Genomic DNA, 26,112 nt, shown 5'->3' on the forward strand with positions numbered 1-26,112 from the left:
CTCTGCTGTATGGACATCTCAGCCCCAAACCAAACCTGGCTGGTGATGGGGGTCTCTAGTGAAGCAGCCGGCAAAGCAAAGTACACTCATCTCTCTCTTTCACAGGACTGTAGCTACATTTCTAGAAAATTCCATGTGGAAGACATACCTTGTGTTTAGATGTAAAACAGAATCCAGTTCAAGGCCCAGATATGGATCATGCTTTCGGAGCACATCAATCACAGCAGAGCACTTGAAAGCACTGGGGGGCTGAGCCATGAACTGTGGGCCTTCCATTATTGGTGACAAACTGCAAACTTCCAAAACAGCCCCCTAGGGGGTGATGCAGTCCTACTGAGAACCGAGAGGAAAGGGCTGCAGGTTTCTGGGTCAGGTGTGTGGGCTCCCATCCTGGGTCCACCAAGTCCTCCCAGCAGCTGTGTGGGCCTGGTTAAATCACTTCCCTGCTAGCATCTTGTCTTTAAAACGGACAGAACAGGGGCACCTGGCTCATGGGTTAAGCCTCTGCCTTCAGCTCAGGTCATGATCTCAGGGTCCTGGGATCAAGCCCCGCATTGGGCTCTCTGCCCTGCCTCTCTACCTACTTGTGATCTCTCTCTTTGTCAAAGTAAATAAATAAAATCTTTAAACAAAACAAAACAAAACAAAAACCAGACAGAATATCCCCTCCCTTATGAGATTGCTGGGAAAGTTAAGGAGGATGATGTTAATGGGGTTTTAAGTCATTTTAGGGCATTCTCTCTGGTTCGTTTATTTTAGACATTTGTTTCCTACCTTGAAATCACAAAGATCCGCGTTCAAATCCTAGTTCCCCCAGAGTCCCTCCCAGCTTCCGAATCGGAAATTTCTATCATGAGTGCTCCAGCGTGGTTACTCAGAAACCGCCATGCCCTCAGCTATAAACCAGAGGTGACAATAAGGACGGTATCTACCCGGGAGGATTTTAATCAAATGCGCAGATGTTATAAACTCACAGCAGAGCTGAGAATATTCTGGGTAGTTGTGATCATACCGGGTCCAACTTGCTCACTCTTAGCAAGAGAGACGAAACATTACATGGTGGTTTGAAACTCAGTGTTGCTGTAGGCAACATGGAATCTGCAAGTCTAGGCCAGCAAATGGGATGAATCCGGGGCCTCTGCTGGAGGGACCTGGGCTCCTTGACAGACAGAGTGCTGAATGACGGCAGTGTGTCGGTCCTGGAAAAACTGTGTGGAGACTGAGCTCTAGGGAAGGAAAATGGGATATGCACCATATGAAATAGTGTGTCTGTGGATCGCTGTTACCATATGTGTGTCTGTCTGTGACTTTTACTGAATAGTTACTATGTGCCTGGCGCTGTACCAGGCTCATGACATGCGCGAGCCCATTTACGTCTTACTTCGATCCTATGAAGCGCGCGTGACTCCGGTCCCATTGTGCAGAGGAGGAACCGGACTGGGAGGGCACCCTGCTTGAACAGGAGACAGGCAGGACAAAGACCCAAGTTCATCTGACATTTCCCAATCTGGAAGCAAGTATAAGGAAGCAGACACAGATGGCAACTAAGAAAACACCAGAACTGTGGGGCCTATTCCCAAGGCGGAGGCTTCTCTCCTACAGAGGTGGGACTCATGAGCGACCTCACCCCTAACACCGATGGGAGGGGGCCCGGACCACAGGGTGGTGCTGAGTCCACAGCCCAAGGTAGGCTGGGGGCCCGCAGTGCAGGGAGAGAAGAGGTGCCGGCTGCTACGGCGGCGGCCCCCAGAGGACCCTCTTCTCCCAGTGCCACTTGTTGTGACCGGCACATCCATAATCCTTTCAGGAAAAGACTTTCATCCGTATCAGAAGGTCCCGTTTCCACTGAGCAGGGCAGAGGCAGGGATGACGTGGCTGTGTCTCTCGCTCCCCTTGCCTGTGGAGAAAGCCACTGGGAAGTTCAAGGTAGCTCGGACACCTGCCCCTTCCAGCATTGCAGGTGCAGGGGTGTGTGAGAGGGGGTCAGGCCCCGCCCTGCACGGGGGTGGGGAAAGACCTCCCACCCGCATCTGATTGTACTCCTGAGGACACCCCGCTTTAGTTAACTTGTCTGTGCTCTTGAGTGGTGAACAAGGAAGGGCTGGGAAAGTCAGCCAGTACATTCCGGGTGGGCCAGCGGCGCAGCTTTATCTGGGCAGAAGCTCAGATACCCCACAGGATGTGGTCTCTCACGGCTCTCCCCCAAGGCTCACCTGAGGCTGAAGGATGGGGGACGCATGTACTCTCTGAATCCTGCAGGCGTTTCCTCTTGGGTCCTCCGTCACGGGCCTGTGCACAGGTTAGTGCCACGGCCCCACCTTGTTCCTCTTGAGGGTCACCCTGGAGTCCGGCAGCAACCTGAGCCCTGAGGGGACCTGCAGGGAGCCTCAGGCTGGGCTGTCCAAGGCCTCTGTCAGGACCTCCCGTTCCCAGCAGCAGCAGGGATGGAGAAGGCTGGGTTCTTATGCCCTGCCACTTCCCAGGCCGACTCAAGACAGCAGCGTGTACTGGGGAGTACCCGCCTCGTCTTGGGGAGCCCCCTGGGCTTTAGGACCAGGGCAAGGGAGGGGAAGGCAGACACCTGCAGGGACACGATGGTGCCAGCCTTTCCCTCAGGCCACCGGGACCTTGGATTCTTCTCTCTTTCCAGTTGAGGCATCTTTCCCAGAGAGGTCTGTTTAGGGGGCTGGAGGCGGGTTGGGAAGGAGAAGCACCGGCCCAGGCAGTTCCCTAGTGGTCCCTTCCTCCCGCCCTGGGATTCCCTGAGGCCTCCATTTTTGAGGCTCCAAATCCAGAATTTACTCCTTTGTTCTCCCAGTTCGCCAGTGTCCTCCCTTCCCTGAGGCCCTAAGCATGGAATGCTTTAGCTGAGGGAACGAGAAGAGCTAGGGGGTGCCAGGAAACTGGGAAGAATGTTGGTAACAACTGTGTTTCAAACTGTTATCCCTCCGAGAAAGCATGAAAGGCAACTGATTAACTGCCTAGTGCCCAGAGATACCCTGTATTTGCTTGCTCATTCATTCATTGATCGTTCCGTTTCCTGACTGAAAGCTTACAGGGCCCCGCGGAACCTTTGTAGTGTGGATAAGGTCTTTGTTGAGGGACGGTGGGCCGGATGGGCGGGGCATGCCACAGAGGCCTCAGTCTACACAGAGGGCTTCGGGGTGTGGGCCCTGCTGAGAAGGATTTGCACTTCTCTCTGGAATCAGAAAAGGGGGTACCTGCCCTCACCCTCAGCCCCTCCAGCCCACCCTTGCCATGTACAGGGAGCTGACCAGCGCTGCCTGTTGTGAAAGCCTGTCTGGGAGCCCAGGGAAGAGACTCAGGTGTAGCCAGGCCACACGTTCGGAGGCCATCACTTCATGATGGAAGATAGCTTTTCCATCCTCAACCTCCACCTGATTAACTGGTGGAAGAAAACGGGTCTCCTTCAGGGCAAGACTGATTTCCAAAATTCCAAGATCCTGACAAGATCCTGGAGAGCCAGAAGGGCTTCGTTACTCCAGAGGACTGCCTGAGTCCTGGTTCTCTTCTCCCTCCCTGTATCACCACCTTGCATGCAGCTGTTCTGCAGGCATGTCTGCCTTGGGCCAAATCTGATAGAGCCAGGCACAGCTGCTCCCCAGGTGTCTGACTGTGGCATCAGCACCTACACGGCCGGAGGGACTCGGGCCCAGCTGCCTGCTGGACTCGCTTTCCCAGGCTGCCTTGTGGCAGGAGCGCCCTCATTAGCACGTGGTCTTCCTTTGACTGCTTCCATTATTGTCCTTCCCGTGTCAGATGACGTGGAGACACTGGATACAGATTGAGAAGGATGGTCTTGTTGGCCCACCACGAAGAGGGCGGTTGTGCTTGTGAGGAGCTATTCCCAGAATAATCACAGTTTTGGTTTGAACTTCCTCTTTGAGTCTTGGTGGTTGTCTCGTAAAGGCTAGGGACGTTCAGCTTCTTGGCTTGTACTGGCCATGCAGGTGGTCTCTTGGAGTTCTCAGACTCGGCCGGGGATGCTGCAGGTGGCCTAAAGTGCTCTCTCCACCCTCCCTCTTCACCTGATAATGAGGTCCTCATCAATTCCTGCCCATCCTCGGGGACTGCCTCTTTCCTGAATCCTTCACTAACTACCTGCAGAGCAGACAGACAATGTGTTCTCAGAGTTGTCGTAAGGTGGTGGGTCAATCACTTAAACCAACCAGTCATCTATTTCTGGAAAAGACAGAACCAACTGGAGTATGCTGATAGTTGGTGCCGATAGTCTGGATTATTTAAACAGAGAATGATGTGTAACATATTAAAACCTCCAGTCTGCATGTTATCTGCCAGGAAACCCACAGAGAGCATGCTAGAACTCACGATGGTGGAGATCTCTTTGCCTTTGCTCTGGGAGATGAAAACCAAGGTGAAGATCGCTTCCAGACAGGGTGACTGTAGGCCCATAACTTACGTCTCTGGTCCTCGGTCTTCTTACACATAGAGTGTGGCTAGGAGTACTGCCCACCTCGCACAGTGTTGGGAGGAATGTCTGGATAGTATCTAAAGCTTCCAAGGTGTACCTGGCACATAGTAGGAGGCTTAATAATTACTGATATTATTAATGTTGCTATGACTATGTGATATAATTCCTGTGGTCCAATTTATAAAATAATTCCCATCGTGGAATATGTGGTATATAATTCTAAGACATGTCTGGTGAGCAGGGAGACGTGGTTCATGAAATAATTCACATGGAAACCAAGTCACAGCATGTTGAAATTTACTAAGCAAAAATGACAGAGCCTCGAGGTGCAGGGGTAGTGGTATCTGGCAAGGAGTGGCTGAAATTAATGTACTGATGGCAGAACTCGGATTCCAGGCTTCACTCCGTTGGAGCAGTGAGACCAAGACCACACCTCTCCCCTCCTCTCCCTCCCCGGTGCCCCTTGCTCAGTGGACGTGCATCATCCCTCACCTCCTCACACAAACCGCGCAGCCCCCCACCTTCTCCTCCAGATATTTGCCAGATTTGTTCATGTGTCACACCTGCCTTGCTGAGAACCTTTCCGCGGCTCTCCGTTTCCCTGAGGATGGTGTGCAACCACCCGGAAGCCAAGGTGGGTCCTCCAAGAGAGAAGATTAACTGGGAACTGCTGACATCACCATCAGCGCCACATCAAGCTGTCCAGTCTTTCATTCACGTGCCTGCCCGAGCCGGGCACTTGTCCCAGATGCAAGGGAATATAGGTGTTAACATCCTCTGCCCTCAGTGGGCTTACCCCCAGTCTGATGGGAATGGAACACCATCAATAATACATAATATCATTTAATGCCAACTATTGATAAATGCTTTGAAGAAAAATAAAGCAGGTTTGACTGTTGTTAAGAAAACCATTAGACCAAGCAAGGTCATGATTGTTTCTTCTTGCAGTGAAGGGGAACACCATCCCGCCAGGGTCTTAGTATGTCCCTGCAGGGGAAGGTCGGCAGATATTGGTGGGGTTCTGGGGTCTGGTGGGTCTCTCAGCATGGGGATCCAATTGGGATTGGGCTGCTTTAAGAAGGGTGGACCTCTCAAATCTTGGTTTGATAAATGAGCATTTTTTCCTATTGTCCTGAGCAGCCTGCTGTTCAGATAAATGGCTTTGGTAGAAGTTTCCCAAGTAAATCATGAGGTACTTTTACTCGTTGACAGCCTTGTATTTCTGGGCAAGAATTTTCTGGAACAAATAGCAAAGTCACGAAAGTCATGTTGATGGAGGCAGCCTTGGTTCCCAGTCCTGATATTTTGCTGCAAGACCCAAGCTACCTCAGGGTTCTGAGAGCTCCTCATGCCACAAAGGTCACCCCAGGTCCTTGCCTGGACTGTGCCGCCATGTGACCCTCAGGAGAGAGTTGCCAGATTTAACAAATCAGAAGTATTTTATCTGGCAACCCTATGGGAGTGCTGTGAATTTTTCAGTGAATTGTCTGCATATGAAATCTAGATTTTTCAGCTTCTCTTGCATGCATCAGAATAATGGGCAGCCTCCAGACCCCGTTCCCGCAAGGCGTCCACTGAGTTTAGCGGCTCCCTTGATGCCCATGCAGGGCGGTTTCTCATTCCCTGCAGTTCCCACCCAGCCCTGGAAAGATCTGAGGTGATGGGCTCTGGAATGGACTCGGGCTCCCTTGAATGAGCTGTGTGTGCTTGCACGAGTCCCCTTCCCTCTCTGTGCCTTGGAACATCAGCTAAAGAATAAGAGGAACTGGATGCATCCTGGCCCGTCCCCCCCCCCCCCCCACCAGCCCTGTGAGCCACCCACTTGGATGTTATAGTGCTGCTTTGCATTAAGTACACTCACAAACATCCAGCTCAGAGGAGTTTGGCAAATAAATGTGACCATTCGATTATGGGTTTTGAAATGTTTGGAAATCTGACCCCTGATTTTGTTATAATCTCTTCGGTGACTGTTATTAGGTGGTGACCTAATAAGAAATTATTAACTGGGGAGCTATAATTTGGGAAGCTTATAATTTTCTTAATGGACATTGATTTGTGTAACCCTGATTAAAATACAATGAGGCCTGAGGCTTAAATGTTTTATTCTGAAAGGCTGAAAAGATGGGAATGGACTCTAGAAATGTATTGGCTCAAAAACTTTATTGAAATAATATTATTTGAAGAGTTTTGTGAGCCTAAAACGATGTGACAAAAACTATTCAATGCCAGCTCCCATGGCCTCGGGAAGCTGAGGGAATATAGGTTTCTTCAGATGAAGTCTGGAAAAACGCTTCCAGATTACCTCAGGAGTGAAAAGAAAATTATTATTCCATCCCACGGCCCTGCTAATTCTCTTCAGCGTTGGTTCTGTCAAGTAATTAGAATCCAAATGGAGGAAACATTCATAATTGTCACTTATTACACTCTACCAGAGGTGACTGCTCCCGAGAAGCTCCGGCAGGACAAAAACAAAGCGATTTCCAGAGAAAACTCACACAGGCCGATGGTGGGGCCTTCCTCACACAGTCCCAGAAGCCAGTCACAGACTGGGTGGGGATGGTTGTGGATTAGAATAGGCCCCCACAGCTAGAAATCTTCAAAGAACATCTTTCGCTATCGTGGTGTCAATCGAGAGATAATGAGCCCTGTTTCCCCTCCCTCTCTCACCACAGACATCCATGGTGTGGCTCTTTGTCACTTGAAAGCATGTGTAGGACAGTCTACACTATCCGCCCCTCCCCCACCATGTACCACAGGGAATACTTCACAAGCGAAATATGCCCTCAGTTAGGGGGGTCTATTTAAAACACCTCCTCCCCTTTTATCGTTGTATTTCTTCACTTGGCGTAGACGGAAATACAAGGTGTGTCTGCTGTTGTGAGGATGCCCCCCCCCCATTTCTGAAATAATACCATACCTCGGAGATTAATGTTCAGGCTTTACCAAGATTACAATAAACGAATATTGCTTTGATCTGAATATTTTTCGAACGGTGGTTGCTGATCGCTCTCTCTCCCCTGTAATCTTTTAAGAAAGCCTTTGGACTTGCCAGTCTGACACCCAGGGGGACATGAGTGCAGCTGCCTTTCCTTCCCCTCATCGCGAGGATAGCTCTGTTCTCGGTTTCACCCAAATTAGTCCCAGGATTTCAGTTGTCTTTTTTGTCCAACATTCCATCATGCAATTCATTAAAATCTTCACATGAAATATTTAACAGATGAGTTATGTCATAATTCACATTACGGTTTTCAGTTGTTATTCATGTGGTAAGTCATTTATCCTGGACATTAGCAGACCTCTGGAATGGGCTTCTATTTGATGTGAGGAAGGTTAGGATTCTTTTCCTCAACACCCCAGAACAGTGGCCTGACTCCAAACCCCCGGTTGATCATGAAATATTCCCCCAAAAGTGACATTCAGACTCATTGTTAGTTCAACTTCCAATTAACTATGTTGAAAACAAACAGAGGAAAACATTTAAACAAATGTGGCCTGGCTCACAGCTTTTACAGTTGACCGTTAATTAGGCCAAGTTGGAATTCAAATGTGCCAGGCCTTGTTACTATCACCGCTAGGAATCATTGCCATTGTACACAAAGGAATGAAAATTCAGGGGCTCTGTCAAAGGGGGGCTGAGGACAGGATGGGAGATATTAAGCCAGTAAAGCTCAGTAAAAATAGCCACTATTCAGCTTGACAAATAGGACCCATAGGAGCTCATTTTCTGGGTGACAGAACACACGTATGGCCAGCATTTATTTGTAGAATTTAGGTTTTAAGAAAACTTGTCCCACTCTCAAGTGATGAATTACTTGGGATATTCTTAGCTGATATTTTATTTATTAACTTTAATTAGAGTTTCATTTTCTCTAATAAAGATGCTGTTTTCTACCACATCCCATGGATTGGAATCTATTAGAAAACGCAGTTTGTGGGCCACCCTGGTTCTGGGTCGCTCTGGAACCTTTCTGGGCCAGAGCACTGGGCTGAAATAATGGTCACATGCTGCCCGCAGTGACCAGTCCGCTGAGAAGCTTTGATAGGGACGTTGGCTGGTTGGAACTGGGGGTGTCAGTACTGGGGACAATAACCTTCTTGGATTCTGTATGTGTGCTTGTCTAGCCTTGTCCCGAGGGTGTGTAACTGATCACGGTCCGGAAGGGGCACGTGATGGCGTTTGAATGGTGGAGGACCACTTTCCTTAATTCTAAGGGAGAAAAAAATCCATTCTGAAAGTTGGCTCAGGTGAAAGAGAATCATCACCTTCTATTCTGTTTCATCTTGCTCATGCTCGTATGGCCTCTATCCCCCTTCGGTGCCATCATTTAGTTGGGCATTGATCCACTAATATTGGACCATATACATCATTAGCAGTGAAGAGTATGGATTCATCATGGATGGACTTTTTGTTCAGCCTCAGTATCTTGGCACGAAAGATTGTATGTGATGTTGAAATCCAAGAATAAAGGATAAAAACTCTAGGAAGAAATCATCATAGCAGGAATGTTGACAACACTGTCAAGCCTTTAGAGGGCCCTAAGGCCCACCATTTTATTTTGTGTCATGTATCCCCAGCCCACAACAGTTCTGTTCAGAAGCTAAAGCTAGTATGACCCTCTTTGCAGGGGCAGGGAGGGGAAGCGATGTATCCTTTGCACACATCCTTAGCAGTCTTAGAAACAGGGTTCGAATCCTGTTCTTTTGGTAAGAATGTTCCTGGTTATGATTCGCTGATGGTGGCTGGATTGTTATTCTGTCTCCTGGATGAGCTCTTAGGGTGTATGGGATTATATTGTATGGCTAGAGGAGTGGGCAAATGGAAGTAGGGGTGTTTGTGCGAGCTTGCGTGCCAGGCATGGTGAGCACTGTTTCACAAACCGGATTTGTGCTCCTAGGGGTGTGTTGCAAGTTGAGGCCAAGCCCACAGAAAATTATTTCTAAATGAATACAATATGAAAAAGTTATTTTATTTCTAATTTTACATGTAACATTGTTCTTTGGCGAGTCTCGGATTACACTTGAATGCATGTCTATTAACCTGATATGAGATGCATGCATGATTTCATCTTGAATGCATTTGAATATAATAGCACTGGAAATGTAATTTGTATTCTCAAATTTTATAAAGCAAAATAAATAAATCTTGAGGGTGGTAGCCACATTGAGCATATTGCAATGATTTCTCTCAAACTAATTACCAACTTCCCCTTGCAAATCCAGGTCTTCTCACACTGGCAGTTCTGTCTGATCTAAATCCTCTGTACCTAAGTCATCCTCATTTTTTGCACCTCTGGGGAGTAGGTAGCATGGACAGGTCTGTGGAGAACTTTACTGTTGATCCTTAAGGAGTACCAATACCCAGTTTCTCTCTGTGGGTGCTCCTGTTATCACTATTGGATCCCTGTCCAATAGAACTCTCTGTGATGATGAGAATGTTCTAGATCTTCATGATCCAGTACAGTAGCCAGTAGCCCCATGTGGCTACCGAGCACTGAAAATGTGACTTATACAACTGTGGAACTAAATTATTAATTTTATTCTCTTTTAATTTAAATAGTCACTAACTTGGACAGCACAGGACTGGAGCATTTGGGGTCATCCGTCTGTCCCGATCCAAGCAACAATAGTCATGGACATTCTGTGCATGAAATGACTATATGGTTAGGTGGGTGAGACTCTGTGCTTATCTCTGTCTGCTCTGGGAATCCTGAAGAGCTGTAGTGATCTGACTGCCCTCTGCAGGTCCCCATCCCTGGCTGTCATGTCGTCATCTCAGTATACCCACTACCTCGCACATTCCAGATTTCTGCTAAACATGGAGGAGGGAAAGGAGGGGAATAGAGAGTTGAGGAAAGAAAAAGCCAGGCACGTACTTCATTGAAGTTACGTGGTCTGCATTGCTGAGCTAAAAATCTGTACTGAGGCCCTCCTTGAGTATTGAGGAGAATTCCAGGAACAGTAACCTGAAGGATTCAAACCAAAAGTGATGTCCGTGCTGCAGGAGCCTGAATGGTCTCTAAGGGGCTCTTTGGGATGGGAATTCTCATAACAATGAGTTTGTTGTTTTGCTGGTTTTCTAAGGGGCTCTTTGGGATGGGAATTCTCATAACAATGAGTTTGTTGTTTTGCTGGTTTTCTAAGGGGCTCTTTGGGATGGGAATTCTCATAACAATGAGTTTGTTGTTTTGCTGGTTTCCGAAGACCACCCCAGTATCTCAGAGTCCCAGTCCTAGAGGCTCACCCAGGACTGGCCCATTGAGAAGGTTGTATTTTTCTGGGTCTACTCCACTCCTGGGAGGTGAGTAAGATGGGATGGAAAAGGGGCTCTTGCTCCATCCTCAAAGTAAAAGCCCTTAGCAGGGACTCCGAGAGCTTTTGTAATCAAATGGAAGTAAGGAGCACTGTGAACTCCAGGAGAAAAATGTTGATGATTTTCTGGACTGTCTAAAAAATTTCAAACCCCAGGAATGGTGTTTTTATTTTCTGCATTCTCTTTGGGACTTGGGTTTCACTAAAGCATTTTCTGTCCTTGTTTTCCTTATTAAATTAGCAAGATTGACTTGAATCAGAATACACTGTTATGGCTTAAAATGTTGTTGAAAGAACAAACTAGACAGGCATGACAAATATCTCAGGTTCCATTTGGGATATGTGGAGGTCGGGGAGGACAGTGGGACTGAAGGAATAGATGAGTTTTCTTCTGATAAAACTTGAAAAAAGAAAGAAAAAAGTTGTGAAACAAAAATAAAGGAAAATAGTGAAGGGATTCTAAATTTCTGTTTGTGGAAGCTCATCTTTGTTTTCTTGAATAGAACTGGCCAGAGGATGCTTTTAGGCATTTTTTGTTTGTTTGGCGGTGGTGATGGTGGTGGTGGGAGGATTTTAATTCCTTTTTTTTTTTTTTTTACTCTTTTTTTTGGGTGTGTTTTTCTCACTTTAAATCATTTTCATGCTTAAGAGATTATTAGCCAGATGCATTAGCCAAATCCAGCAAGGGACTGTGGCTGCTTAACCCCTCAGGTTCTAGTCTCCCCCCCCACCCCCGCCCCCGTCTAGGCCGTTTCCCTCATACTTCCTCTTCAAGGCTTCCATCATGGACTTTCTGAAATATAGGTCAACCCTAAGTGGCTCTTTAGATCCTGTAGCGGTATCAACACACTTTTTCTGAAAAGGGACAAATAGTAAGTATTTTAGGTTTTGGGGGCCTTTCAGGCGCCGTTGCAAAAACTCAGCACTGCTGTTATGCCATAGACAGTATAGAAACAAATGAGTGTGGCTGTGTTCAAATAAAACTTTATTTATAAATGGAAGCTGGATCTGGCTCAAGGGTCTATAGGATACTTTTAAGACGCATTGGCCCGACATTCAAGTCCTTTAGCCGTTTGACCTCAGTCTGTATCACGATGTCCCCCAGCCCCATTCCTTCAGCCTCAGAAGGCACTAGAGTCTTTCATTTTTTTTTTAAGATTTTATTTATTTATTTGACAGAGATCTCAAGTAGGGGGAGAGGCAGGCAGAGAGAGAGAGGAGGAGGAAGTAGGCTCCCCGCTGAGCAGAGAGCCTGATGCGGGGCTCGATCCCAGGCCCTGGGACCATGATCTGAGCTGAAGGCGGAGGCTTTAACCCACTGAACCACCCAGGCGCTCCGGCACTAGGGTCTTTTAAAAAGCTGCATCCTTTTGTCTGTGCTGTGTCTGGACTTGGAGTACCATCTTTCCTCTGTTCCTTTTCCTGCCAGCAGGGTCTCCAGGTGTAACCTTACACGAAGAGCCTGCCAGCTCACCCCACTCCATCCTCTGTGCCCCAGAGTCCTCTGGGGCGGGGGCGGGGGGGCTCTGACATTGCATTTACCACGTGGCTACTCCCCAGCTAGACACCACGCGAGCGTGTGCTCTCACTCCCCTTAGCACCCAGCTGAGAGTTCGGCACAGGGAAGGCCACTGAGCAAACGGACACGAACTGATTTGCCCATGAGCTTGTGATTCTCTCCATCATAGAGAAGCATGTCAACTTGGAGGTGGAAAGGCTACAAATCCAGATGTGCCACAGGGAGCCAGGGGCCAGAGTGGCTGGGAGGGGCAGCAGGGTCAGCCAGCAAAAACACAGCCGGGGTAAAGCCAAGCAGAAGAGGCAGTCAGGACTGTAAGGAAGCCCTGTGGCATCGACCTCATGGCCCAGATGGGGGTGAGTGAGGAGCCAGGAAAGCCGTGTCTCGGGCATCGGGAGCAGGGAGGGGACGCAGCCTTCTGGAGGGGGATCAGAGAGAAGCAGCCTGCATGATTAATGGGACGGAGGGGCTGACTCAGGAGGAAAGATTAAAGCGCTCTGAGGAGCTGGGGTACAGGCTGAAAGGGACAGATGATAGCAGACTTCAGGAATGTGAGATGGATAAACACCCAGGAGGGAGCAGCGAGCTTCATTAGGGAGGTGAAAATTGGGGCGGGCGGGGGAATGTGGAGGGCTCCATGCAAGAATGGAAGGGGTTCTCAGAAAGGGCACGGGCCGCTGATGGGGATCTCCGCTGATGATGGGTGGGTCAGGGGCACCTCCGGGCTGCTGGAACAAGAAACACCATGGAAAGGCCACTGTGGGATGACGCTTTGAAGAAACCCTCTGTTTTATGCTTTAGTGTCTGAAAGCCTGCCGTGGCTGTTGACCATAGCCTTCAGAAGCGGCCTTAGAATTACTCTGACTGCCAGGCTGGGAAGAGTTGGCTGGGGAGCCATGCAGGGGGTTAGCTACACGGAGAAAACACGCGGACAGCGAGAGAAAAGCTCATCTCCACCCTCCTCCTAGATACCAGGGAGTGGATGTCACAACAATTTGAGGCCCTCCATCCTGGGCCCTCCATCCTGAAGTCAGCTTTCTGCCGTCCTTCCCTGTCTTTGGTGGAACCAGAGATACTCCTTGCAAGCCCTTCTTAAGGGCAGGCTCTCACCTCTGCCCACCGGGGGATCTGAGCAAAACCCAGCCTGTACCCTGGTCCACAGCTTCCTTTATTGGCTCATCCCCAATACAGATACAGCCTATCAGGAGTTTTGGAAATTAAGATTTATTTGAAACCACAGTAAGCAGCCTTCAGCCTCCAGAATCAGGCTCCTTCAGGTATTCTCTGAGATTTTCTCTGGAGCAAGGAAGAGCAGCTTGTGTCGTCATCGGACAAAGTGGTCCACGTTGTGGCAGGTCCTCGACAGCCAGTTGACTAAGGCCTTATCCTAGAGTCCAAAGGTAGATTAGTCCCTCCAAATGGATATCTGTATTCTCAGCATCTTGCTGGGAGCAGGGATCCAGTGGGGAGCAAGAACAGGGGCTGCCCTTGGAGAGCTTATGGTCCAGAGGGTGGAGGACACTTCGAGCAAAGCGGGATGAATCCAGAGTGCCGAAATGGTGCATTTCAGAGACTTCCCATTCTGCATATGGCAGCCGCGCTTACCTCGGACCTTATCCTAGAGTTTGATATGCAAAGTCCAAAGGTAGAAGATGAGCCCCTCCAAATGTGCATACCCCAGTCAACCTTAAGTCTCAGGGCTTGCTTCAACAATTCCAGGAAGTAGAAATGCACTGGATAGTCACAAAAGTGACAGCCCAACCCTTTATGAATCTGCAGCTTCCTGACGTCCGCATGGCAATGGTTACCTAAGTGGGTGGGGGTGGGGGGATCAAACATGGCAGCGTGCAAGATTTTAAGCATCTTGAGTGAACGATTTTTCCTTTCATAATTGTGTATTTCCTTCGGTAGGAACAATTATTTAGGTTGAAGCTACTTTAGGTATTTCAGTAAAAGAAAAAAGTGTGCAAAGATCAGTAACAATACTGGTGGTGTGCAGATGCGGCAGGAACTGGAGAGGTTGTGTGCAACGGACTGAAGTTTGCAAAATGGCACTGGGATAAGTGGTGTCCCGTGTGAGGTCCAGTGTTTCCAGCCCAGAGTCTCACTCTGTCTTTCCAGACTCCTCTAACATCTTCTCACCATCTGATGAGCTTTTTGCTCTGCCTTGAGCACTTTCCGAAATGGTTTCAAGAGTTACCTCATTTTGGCTTCGTCGAGAGAAGCACTGTGAGCTTGTCCATGTCCCAGCTCTAAGGCTCCACCAAATGCTTCTTCCCAAAGTTTCAAGTCACTTTCTAAATTTCTTCTTTCTGGACATTTTTCTCACTGGAACTAGCATGCACTGTTGCTCGAGGGAGCCCTTCACAGTCAAATAGAATTGCAGAATTCCCCCAAAGTTCCTGGGGAGGGAAAATCATCTTCATCGAGATGTGGATACTGGAGGCCAGTTTAACTAAAGTCACATCATAGCAAAGTGACTCACTTCCAAACACCAGCCTCATGACAAGTGCTTTCCAAATGTTCTATCTCAAAAACACATGCATAATATACATTTTAGACATGCGGGTTCATAGATTAATAACTAGAACAGGAACTCCGAAGAAGCAGTGGTTTTCTAAATACGCTTTTTTGTTGTTGTTGTTCCTGTCTCTAGCCTGGGTTGGGGAGTGGAGTGATCCCAAGTGTATGAATTTGAGAAACACACAGATAACGTGTCTCCAAAGAGTCATCCGCACTGTGTTCAGTTTGTTCTGTGTCAAAAGCTCTGCAAGTGTAATTAACCTTGAGAATTCCTTACCTGAAAGATGAAATGTCTTAGTTTGTAGGCTTCACTGTAAATTTAGTTTTTAAGTGTTCTTATCTGATAGGCTCGCATTAGTTTCTTGCCAGGACAGATAACTTTCCATGATAATCTTAAATAATTGTGTGAAGGAATCTCTAATGCCTTGTTTTATTTATAATGTGTCCCAGCTGTAGGCATTCAGATGAAACTTGAATTTTTCCAGAGGAAGTTCTGGACCGCCAGCAGACAGGTAAGGTATAATCAGCGTACTGAAGCATTAGTGGGACTGTTATTACACAGGTGTTCGCGTTTGGGTACCCGGAGCCTACAAGTGCCCGATTTCCGATGAATGTTTGTCAGATGAACCGCTGGCTGCTCAGATTACCTTTCATTTCACTGTGAAATAAAAGGCTATCAGCACGTTAGACACCCCATGCTGGGAAAGCAGGCAGTTTGCTCCTACAAACAGTTTTGATTGTAAAATCGAGATAGTGACCTTCCAAAGGAGAAGTTTCCCCTTTATCTATTGGGGACTTTTGTGAATTTCCATAGCAACTTTTTTTTTCTAATCTTGTGACGCCTGGTAATTTATTTGTGAATTTCTTTATTGCCCTTTAGAAGGCCTTTGTGTAGCTGGATCTGACTAAGCATGCATCTGCCCTCTTTGACCAGAGGGCTTCTCTGCTTTGGAGAATCTGGGAACCTTCTTTCCTTGCACTGTATTCTCTGGACTGAGTAGTCTAGTGGTATTTGCTTAGTAATTCAGCAGAGTTGGCAATTTTACCTGATTCTAGTTATTGGAATCATATATTATTTCTTAAACACTTTAAGAAACTATAGACTGGGGTGCCTGGGTGGCTCAGTGGGTTAAAGCCTCTGCCTTCAGCTCGGGTCATGATTCCAGGGTCCTGGGATCGAGCCCCGCTTCGGGCTCTCTGCTTAACAGGGAGCCTGCTTCCCCCTCTCTCTTTCTCTGCCTGCCTCTCTGCCTACTTGTGATCTCAGTCTGTCAAATAAATAAATCAAGTCTTTAAAAAATTTAAAAAAAAAAGAAATTATAGACTAAGAACACAGGAGTTTTTTTTTTTTTAAGTCATTGGGATTAATTTAAAATTAAATAATGGCACAGTTATACTTTTTATTCTTCAAAGATTTGAGATCTTAAGAAGATATCAATATGGAATGCCAATGTAAATTAAAGTAGACAACATAAATTAAAATGAAAAAGAGCCAGTTACCCCCCAAATTGTCTTCTTTGCTACTATTTGGAGTTGGTGTTGACCCTGGGGAGGGCAGATATGACACATGTTGAGCATTCCCTTTGGATGAAAATTGGTATTTGAATAAAGGGCAAGAACTTCTTATGACTTGATCTTGAATGATTAAGTGGCAGCCATAGCAGACACTGGAATGTCCAAGTAACATGTTTCCCTTTGCTTTCTCACCACCCACAGTGTGCTTCTTTGGATGGCAAATGCTCCATCAGCTGTGATGATGAGGTAAGACAGCCCCTGGCCCTGTTTCTGCCCTGGTCCAGGGACGGTGACACAGGGCAGCTTCTTACAGAGGGCGTGCTGCTGTAAATGCAGCCAGGTCTGACAGATTGTCTTTGATCAAGCTCCAAGCTCCAAAACACGTAAGGGCATTTTCTTTCTCTCTTCCTCTTCTTTCCTTCCTTCCTTCCTTCCTTTCTCCCTCTCTCTCCCTCCCTCCCTTCCTTTCCCTTCTCTTCCTTTCCTTTCCCTTCCCCAGCAAGTTTATGAAAGCTGAGAAAATGTGCTTTAAATGTCCCTTTGAGGGGTGCTTGGGTGGCTCGGTTGGTTAAGCATATAATTCTTGATTTTGGCTCAGGTCATGATCTCAGGGTCCTAGGATTGAGCCCTGCATCGGGCTCCACAATCAGCAGGGAGCCTGCTGGAGATTCTCTCTCTCTCTCTCTCTCTCTGCCGTTCCCCCTTCTCTTATGCGCTCCCCATCCACCCACTCTCTCTCTCTCTCAAAAAAAAATTAAAAATAAATAAGTAAATAAATCATAAATGTCCCATGGACGGCACTATTGGAATTTTGGCACTTTTAAAGGAATAATAAAAATCATTGCCATTTGAAGCTTGCATTAGTTCTCGAAGCTTTTGCCCATACGTTATCTCTTCTCATCTGATAACAACCCAAGGAAATGGGGAGGAATGATAATCCCATTTGGCAGAGGGGGAAATGGAAGATGAGAGAAATTAAATGACTTGCTTAATTTCATGTAATAAATGGGCTGAAAATCTAAGGAGTTGAAAACTCAGAATTTTTCATTCTAGCATAATGTTCCCTCCCACAACTCTTTCCCTCCCTTCCTTTCTTTTTTTTAATCTCTCTCCCTCTCTGTCACTCTTTGGGAAGATGAATTCTAATCCCACACATGAGAAATAGAAGAAAAAAATGTGCCCCTGTCATAGGTCTATCCATCCGATTTATGTTTTTACAGCATTCAATCTCATAAGCCCTCCGCCCTGAGATTCAGAGCAAGCAGGCAGGTTATGGCCTTTCATCGTGGCCCACGTAGCCTGTCTTTCTCGACATCGGCTAAAACATTAGTACATAAACTGGAACTTACAAATAATCATATTTGTATCTCTTCTGGTTACCATAAGGATTCAAGAAATCCTAACCAAATTTCATTTCAACATAGAAATCATAAATTAGGGGGGCATCTGGATGACTCAGTTGGTTAAGTGGTCGACTCTTGATTTTTGGCTCAGGTCATGATTTCAGGGTCCTGAGATTGAGCCCCGCATCAAACTCCGCATTCAGCACAGAGTCTGCTTGAGATTCTGTCCCTCTCCTTCTGTCCCTCCCCTCACTTGGGTGTGTGTGTACTCTCTCTCTCTCTCTAAAATAAATAAATAAATCTTAAAAAAAAAAAAAGCATAAATGAGAGATATATTTCCAAAAAAATAGGCAAAAACAAGGAGAGAAATATAAAAGGGAGCCCAGGATGGAGTTAAAACATGAAATGCTCGGTTCCCAAAAATCATAATTGTGTGAATCACTATCCAAAGAGGAAAAGCCAATTAGCTTTTCAACAGAAGCCCAATTTTCTCTGGCCATCAGATCAAAAATAATGTTCCCTTAGGAAAGAGGACCCTGTGCTATTTTATGATCAATACCCTTTCATTAAGTTCGAGAATGGCATTCCTAAGACAGTCAGGCAGCCTCAAATCTCTCCTACCCCTTCCGAGACATTTATTATCCTATTGGAGCACTCAGCTCAAGACAACCCAGCTCAGTGGTAGTATTCACTGATCAGTGTCACGAGGCCCTGCGTTAAGCCCTGCCCTTGCACAGGAGGTATGGTTACTAATCCCAGTTCACGGCAAGAGAAGGAAGGATAGTTCATTGTTTAGTTGGTGACTGTGTGGATGGTTGGTTGGTTGGTTGGCTGGTGGGATGGGATGTTTTGGATAGCTGATTGGTTGATCGGTTACTAGGTGGTTGGATGGATAGAGAGATGAAAACTGAATACTAGGTTAAACAAGTTGATGAATAAAACCAGAGACGGTAATTTTCCTATATCCATACTCACATATAAAAGTAAATGGGAATGGGTGCCGCTTAGAGTTAGAAACACCCAGTATATATTTCTTGTTCAATGGCTGATTTTGCAGATGAACAGCATGGAGGGTCAATGGGGCAGGCTATGGAGTTAGAGTAACTAACCTCAAAGTGTGAGTCTGACAGCCTGTGACACTGGGCAAGCGTCTGAACCTCTCTGTGGTGAAAGGAATATCTGTCTCACAAGGCAGTGGTGAGGAATGAATGAGATAATATATTTTTTAAAAATGCAAGGGGGCACCTGGATGGCTCAGTGGGTTAAAGCCTCTGCCTTCAGCTCAGGTCATGACCTCAGGGTCCTGGGATCAAGCCCCGCATTGGGCTCTCTGCTTGGCTGGGAGCCTGCTTCCCTCCCCCCACCCCTGCCTGCCTTTCTGCTTACTTGTGATCTCTGCCTATCAAATAAATTTTTAAAAAATGCATGGCACAGATCCTGGCAAATGGTAAGCACTCAGTAAGGGTCAGCTGTAAACCACAAATGTCTGCAGACTCTTTCTTCCCTGAGAGTTAGTCTGAAACTCAGACAGCAATGGCATATGCGCACTCGGCATTTTGTACTCTCCGCCGGGCATAGTGAGCACAAGGCGCACGCCTTCCCCACTACTAACGATCTTCGTTCATAGTCGTTGGGATATGCCAGCATACAAATGGTCATGGAAATGTTCACACGCTTGGGAAATTAAGCATTGAGTTTGCGCTGATTTCCGAACTTGATCTGATGCTCAAATGTCCTCATTTTGCACTTGTGAAACTATCATCCATTTCCCATTTTGACTCTTAAGTTTGGCTTCAGGCAACCAGTGGACATAGTTCAAAATGGGGATGCCAGTCCTGCCTTCCCACTGAAGCCCCTTCCCACCCTTTCAGCAGTCTCTTGCCATGTGTCATTCCTCTTTCGGGACTTTTAATTAAGCCTTTGAGACCATGTTCCTCCTTCTCCCCCAACTTCCTTCAAGTGATCAGGGCCCCATTAAAAACAGCTGTGGGGGCTCATTAAGTTCACATGCTCTGGCTTCTCCACTGTGCTGAAGAGCTAGCCCAACTCCCTCGGACTTATCAGATATGCTCTGCTTTGTACTCATCCCAGCCCCACTCTCTCCCCCATCAGTGGACTCCCTGGCCCCTGACTGGAGTGCCCTAGGCTGCTGGGTGGAGTCAGTGTGGCCAGATGGCTTCCCATCTTGAAGCGTATACCTCTTGGGTTGGCCCAGGCAGGGCCTGAGCCATGTGCCTTGGAGAGCTTGGCAGTGGGCCTGACTGAAGGCTTTGAAGGAGCTCCGTTCCATCCAGGGTGAATGTCGACCTCAGAGACTCACTCATTCCCTCAAAGCATGTTTAATGAGCCCTCCTGTGCCTGCTAGCCGGCGGACCCCTGGGGATTCAATCGGAAGTAGAGTCAGAAGTGGCTCCTTTCCCACCGGAACTGGTTAGCAGGGGAGATAAGTGTAGGTGATTATCTACTGTGATAAGTGCTGTGAATTAATCCATGAAACAAACATGGGGCGGTGGGGGAAGGCTTCTCTGAAGAGAGAACCTGTAAGTCAACTGAAGAGGGAGAAGGAGAAGATGGCATTGAAAACAGTGCCTGAAGCATGAGAAGAGCTTCACGGGCAGAGAACACCACGTATAAGGCACAGAGACAGCCAAGGTTACTGCCGTCTATGGACCATGGTTGGCGTTCGGATGGAAGTGGAGAAAGAAAGCGGCGCCCACCTGTCATCTCAGTCTGACCTGGGGTTCTCTGCCTCTCATTTCCTTCTCCCACTCACCTTTCCAACAGCCACCATCTCCTGATGAGAACACCAGAATTTTGCAGGGAGATTGGAAGATGAGAAAGTTCTCTTCTACTGGGACGTTTGGAGGAGCTGTTGAGGGCCATGAGTGGATCGAAAACTTCATATTCAAATGCAGCTGCCCTTGCTTGTTCCAAAGGAATTGAGCTTAATAATCATGCCTAGACTTTGTAAGGCCGTACAGGCATTTCCTCTGGAATCTGAAGGACCTTGTCGAAGGAGGACAGGCTGGGGAAGGGCTAAATCCTAGCAACCTCGTGCCCCCAGCTCTGGAACCATTCAGCCCCGCATGGAGGAGGTTTGAGCATCGGCGCAATAGCTCTTGAGGGCAATGGCACCAAAGAGCCTACCAAGTACTTCTTTCCAAAATAACCGATTTGCAACAAATTTTTTAAAAGACAGTATCTTGGTAGCCTATTTGACCAACGATGAAGAGGACCATCATGTGGTGTGAAGTTAGGGTCAGTCTGTTCCACAGTTAAATATCAGGGCTGAAAGTGTGAGACCTGGAGAAAAGTCAGAAGGAGTGGCACTTCCGTGGACCTTCAAAGCAGAGGTGCCACCCTCAGGTGAAAGAACCAGCCCTCCCCTGCTCTGTCTCTGTCTTTCCCTCACTCCTCACAAACGAAAACAACAGACAGGATGATACTGAGCTTCTAAGTGAGCTGTTTCAAATCATTGCTCAGCCTGCACCAATCAAAGCCAACAGGAGGCATTCCCCCCAAAAGAAAAGGCAAAACAGAAGGCAACAAAGTTCAGCCAGCCTTGCCTGCACAACCTCTTGCAATGAACTGTGGAACAGCTTCCCTTTCTGAGCAACTCTGAAGCTGTGGCATGAGGATACTTACAAAGATGGCTCGTAGTAGGTGATCAATGACCACAGGTTCTTGGCTTACTATGCCCTGTGCGTCTTACACTGTGATCAGCCCTCTACATTCGTCATTCCACTTAATCTTCCCAACAACCCCAGGAAAGAGTTGTTCTTACCTCCATCTTTCAGTTAAGAAAACTGAGACAGTACTCAAAGACTTCACTCAAGGTCACACTGATAGCAATTGTCAGAGTCTCTGATTCCAAAACCAGGTATGTCCGCTGCGGGGCTAAAACCACCTTCCAGGTAACATAGGCGTGGTGCTGTGTTTCTTGCTCCCAAGCGCCGTTCCTCACTGACTTTCTTACCACCCGGGGCTGCCTGATTCTCATGGCCTGGCTGTGGGCTCTAACCTCAGGTCTCTACCTGATCTGCCTTTGAGGCAAGAATCAGACTTCTCTGATCCAGCAGTTGAAGAAAGATTTTTTTTTTTTAAATCACATTCTCTCTGCCTCTTTTTTTCTCTGTCTTTGCATTTCTTTTCCCCCAAACAACCTCATCCCTACATGTTTTATCAAAGGTGGCTGTGGACTAGGCACTTGCAATACCTACCAAAATTGAAAGCTCCTCCAAGCCCCTCTGCCTATCTGTCCTCCCTTGGGACAGGGCGGGAAGTGGACACCTTCCAAGATGCTTGGTTTCATTGGAGGCGGGGTGGTGGATAGCATAGGAAGGGAACTGAAAACCTCCTCTATTTTCTTTTATTGGGGGTGGGTGGGGTAGAGTATGGAAAAGACCATTGAATATAATTTATTGTAAAGAGACACAGAGGAAATAGTTGGTCATCCTGGAACCTGGCAATTCTGTCCCGACCATTCCATAACCCGGTCCTGTGCTCACCTATTGCCACGGGCTTACTCAACTCCACTGTGCTCACCAGTAATCATTTAATCGAAGCGCTTGTTGGCAGGGAGGTCCATTCAGGAAATCATCATGGTCACTAAATTGACCTAACACAACAGCATTGCCTGTCATGAAAACCAGATGACACCTTTCAGATTCAGTGACCCAGGTGTCCATCAATGACACAGCATCCTGAATTTGACCTTGGTTTTCACAATGATTTGTAAATCATGATATCGGCAGTTATCTACTTCTTGCTTAATAGGCAACCACGTCTCTTTATGACCAGTGTAAACTTGAAATTCCAAGCTACCCATAAATAAGCATGGTACAACACTGTGCCTCTTCTCTGCCACCAGGTTCTTGTTGTGGAATCCTAATTTAAGGGGGAGTAGGGGAGGGAGAATTGAATTTAAAAAAACGTTAAGTGGTGGGGCACCTGGGTGGCTTAGTGGGTTAAGCCTCTGCCTCGGCTCAGGTCATGATCTTAGGGTCCTGGGATCGAGCCCCGCATCTGGCTCTCTGCTCAGCAGGGAGCCTGCTTCCCCCACTCTCTCTCTGCCTGCCTCTCTGCCTACTTGTGGTCTCTGTCTGTCAAATAAATAAATAAAATCTTAAAAAAAAAAAAAGTTAAGTGGAAACATAGCCCAAAAATAAATGTCAGTCAGTACTTGGTATAGAAGAAACAAATGCTATGTTCCTTAGTCCTTACCCAGGAGACCATGCCTGCTTATTAGAGCAAAATCTGAAGCATTTTTGGAGAAAGTGGAAGCCTAGGCATATAATCCCCCAGGAGCCTTGGCTGGCCCTTTGCTTCCTCTTCCCATCATTTCTGGTATGATGTAGCCTAATCTGACCCACACAAGTGGATCGCTAGTATATGTTTAACTACAGCCCAGCAGAGCTCCACGAGACAGCCCTGGGAGGTCTGATATGCCTGTGTCTTCTCCTGTGATCGGAGCTGATCTCCAACATCACTCTCATGGACTTCATGGAATCTTCCCTCTTAAGATTTTCAGTTGACTTTTTAATCTATTTGCCTTGTGCCTGTTTTGTATTATCCAGTATTTACAACATTAGATGGAGAGATAGTGACCAAATATATAGAGGTCTAGCCAGAGTATTAATTGACAAGGCATGTTTGATTAGGGACTAATTTTGTAACTTGGGAAGGAGGTGGTATGACAACTTTGATTCTCTAAACGACTGGGAGGATTTAGTCAAATCCAAATGTGAAGGTCACTCCTGTCCTTGTGCATTTATTGATTGAATGGAGGTTAATCTCCTTTTGCTTCAGAGTCTACCCCTCAAAAACGAGAATCATGGCATTCAAATAAGCAAAGATATGGATTTGTCTAACATGACCCAGTGCGGGCTGGATTAAAACTCACAGGAATACTAGTATAACCTAAGAGATTGCTGTCCCATCCGAGAGAACTTTCTGCAGCGATAGAAAAGTCCACAAGGATAATCACCAGCCAAGGTAGAGCAGAGCACTTGAAATGTGACGGGTGCACCCAAAGAACTAGATTTTTAATGTTATTGAGTTTTAATTCACGTAAAATTGAATTTAAATCTGCACGTGGCTGGCGGCTGCCCTCTTGGACAGCCCAGTTCTGGGGGATCGTGTTCTTCATTCTGTCTCCTAAAAATGGGGAGAGTTTGTCAAGATTCCCACCCAGGAGGGCCCGAGTAGTGTCCATACAGCTAAGAGCTTTTTCAAATAGCAAGAGTGGAACCGGGTTACCCACGTTATTCACTCCGGCTTCTCCGGATAACCAAGAAAAACCCAATGGCTCACCAGAGCAGCCAACTCCTTTATAAAAGGTGACAACGGGACTTTTTACTCTTCTGATGATTCTTCACTACAACCTAGTAATAAAGGGTGAATCTTTTGGACCAACTCACTGCTGGAGTTTTGTGCCCGACTAAAACCAGCTCCTCGGATAGGTAGCAAACAGTGCTGCAGTGGCCGGGAGCTAGGGGGAACGCAGCTCCGGGTAAAGATACGGTCCACATTAAATGTTGCAGTCCGTATGTAAAGCTGCAATAAATAGAAACTGAGTTACATCAAGGATAGAATGAAACCTGAAGTTTAAACTCCACAGCACTATAATTAAAACTTAGCCTGTAGCAAATCATTCACTTGAGATTAAAGTGTTGTGGGGAAGCAGAGGTTTGGGTTTACCTTGCTTTCTACAATTTATAAGTCTGAGCTACCAAAAGCTAATAGCCCTGCCCCCAAATCCAGCTGCCAATTAAAAACACAGTTTGAAAACCTTGAGGAGACCTGAGGGGCCCTTTTAACAGAAGTCTGCCCCTTCCCCCCTGCCTAAGTCTATGAACAAATTAAAAAATACTACCTGGTCCCCTGATGGTCTTCTGAGCTGACACAGTGTTTTCATTAATACATCATTAGGGTAATGACATTGTGCTGGCGTTTTGCTTTCAAAACAGCCTGTACTTCAACGACCAGGAATACAGGCTCGGGGCCTGTGAACACTTTGTTCCTGGGAAATAGTCTTCTGGTCCCAGAAAGGGGAAAACAAAACAAACAAACAAACTGAAAAAAAGAAAAAAAAAAAAAAAAACAAGGAAGACTAAATGTAATTAATGTTTTAATGTGTGTTCTCTTTATCCTAATCTGGGATGTTCAAGGCTTGCTTCGTGTTTGATTTTTGTTTGTTATTTTGACAGAGTAAACACTGGGGTTAGCTTAGCCATGGCCTGAACTCCTAGAGCCAGCAAGCATTCCCAGTTCCCCCCAAAACAACCTCAAAGAGGTTTCTCTCAGGTTGGAAGTACGTCATCTTGTGTAAAAGCGGTCTGAGGATCCGAAGTTGAAACTGTGGTCTTTTTTTATTTTCTAGACTGTGAACTGTTACCTCATAGACAATAATGGGTTTATTCTGGTGTCTGAAGACTATACACAGGTGAGTGAGAAATTTCTTCCGGCTCTGAGTAAGGAGCTCGTGACGTTTTCCAGTGAGGGCAAGCAAAGGACAGTGTTAAAACTTTGAGTCAATGATCTATATTTAAGAGGTAATAGTAGGAGATTATAAAACCTGATTTCTATCCCTCTAAAAATGTCATAGCCTACTTCTCAGCAGGCCCCAAAGAGTTTTTACCTCCCAGTTGGGGGATGGGGAGGTGGGGACAGAGCCCAGGGTCTGCTTTCTCACTCATAAAATGTTCAATATACAGGAACTCTTTGCCTCAAGGGTAGAGGTGCCTCAAAGAGTTTGGGCAATTTTAAGGAGGTTTCCTTCTTTTGATATTTAGATATTTTTCCATATATGACACACACACACGTATACAAACACACAGTCACAGACACACACACATATGTATTCCAGCGTAATTATTCTTTATGGCTTCTTTCTGGGTTTTGCCTTTTAAAAATCAGTTACCTGAGTTCAGGGATTAACCTGGGCTCTCACACTGAGGGACAAGGATCCAGAAATAGGCAAAGAATGTCCTTCCTTTGATTGAACTGTGTGCGCAGTGTGGGGCGGGAGGGAAAGAGATGGGAGGAAACCAAGCCATGGGGCCGAGCACAGAAATCTCTACTGTGTTTGGAAATCAAAAAAGGAGTTCAAACCAATAACATTGTCCTAGAGAAAACAGGTTTCTCCTTTAAAACTTTGTGCATAGAAACTTGTCTGGAATTACAAATTAAATTAGCATATTCAAAGAAGGTAAAATACAGGCGTGTTTAGTAGTATGACGTGATGAAGTAGCACTAGAGAAGGAGGCACATGGTCTCTGGTGCTCGTTCTCTTCCTTCCCTAGTTTGGGGATGGAGGGCATATCACGAGACCTGCCCAAGCCTCCTGGCGTGCTCTGTAAAAGGAGGGACTGAGGACCATTTTACAGTGAAGTCCCATTTAAATCATTTGAGGGGTACCTGAGGTGCTCAGTCGGATAAGTGTCTGCCTT

The 26,112-nt window shown here is 46.7% G+C and overlaps 1 protein-coding gene across 1 annotated transcript in view; it reads left to right on the forward strand.

Moving 5' to 3' along the window:
- The window catches only part of CACNA2D3 (calcium voltage-gated channel auxiliary subunit alpha2delta 3), an 859,411-nt gene that overhangs the window by 744,610 nt on the left and 88,689 nt on the right, over positions 1-26,112 (forward strand). The window contains exons 28-30 of the mRNA XM_045989865.1: positions 15,255-15,316; positions 16,521-16,565; positions 25,044-25,106. Coding sequence (XP_045845821.1) covers positions 15,255-15,316; positions 16,521-16,565; positions 25,044-25,106 — 170 coding nt within the window. The remainder of the gene's footprint in view (positions 1-15,254; positions 15,317-16,520; positions 16,566-25,043; positions 25,107-26,112) is intronic.

Source organism: Meles meles, chromosome 20 (assembly GCF_922984935.1).
Source record: "Meles meles chromosome 20, mMelMel3.1 paternal haplotype, whole genome shotgun sequence".
Taxonomy (NCBI): domain Eukaryota; kingdom Metazoa; phylum Chordata; class Mammalia; order Carnivora; family Mustelidae; genus Meles; species Meles meles.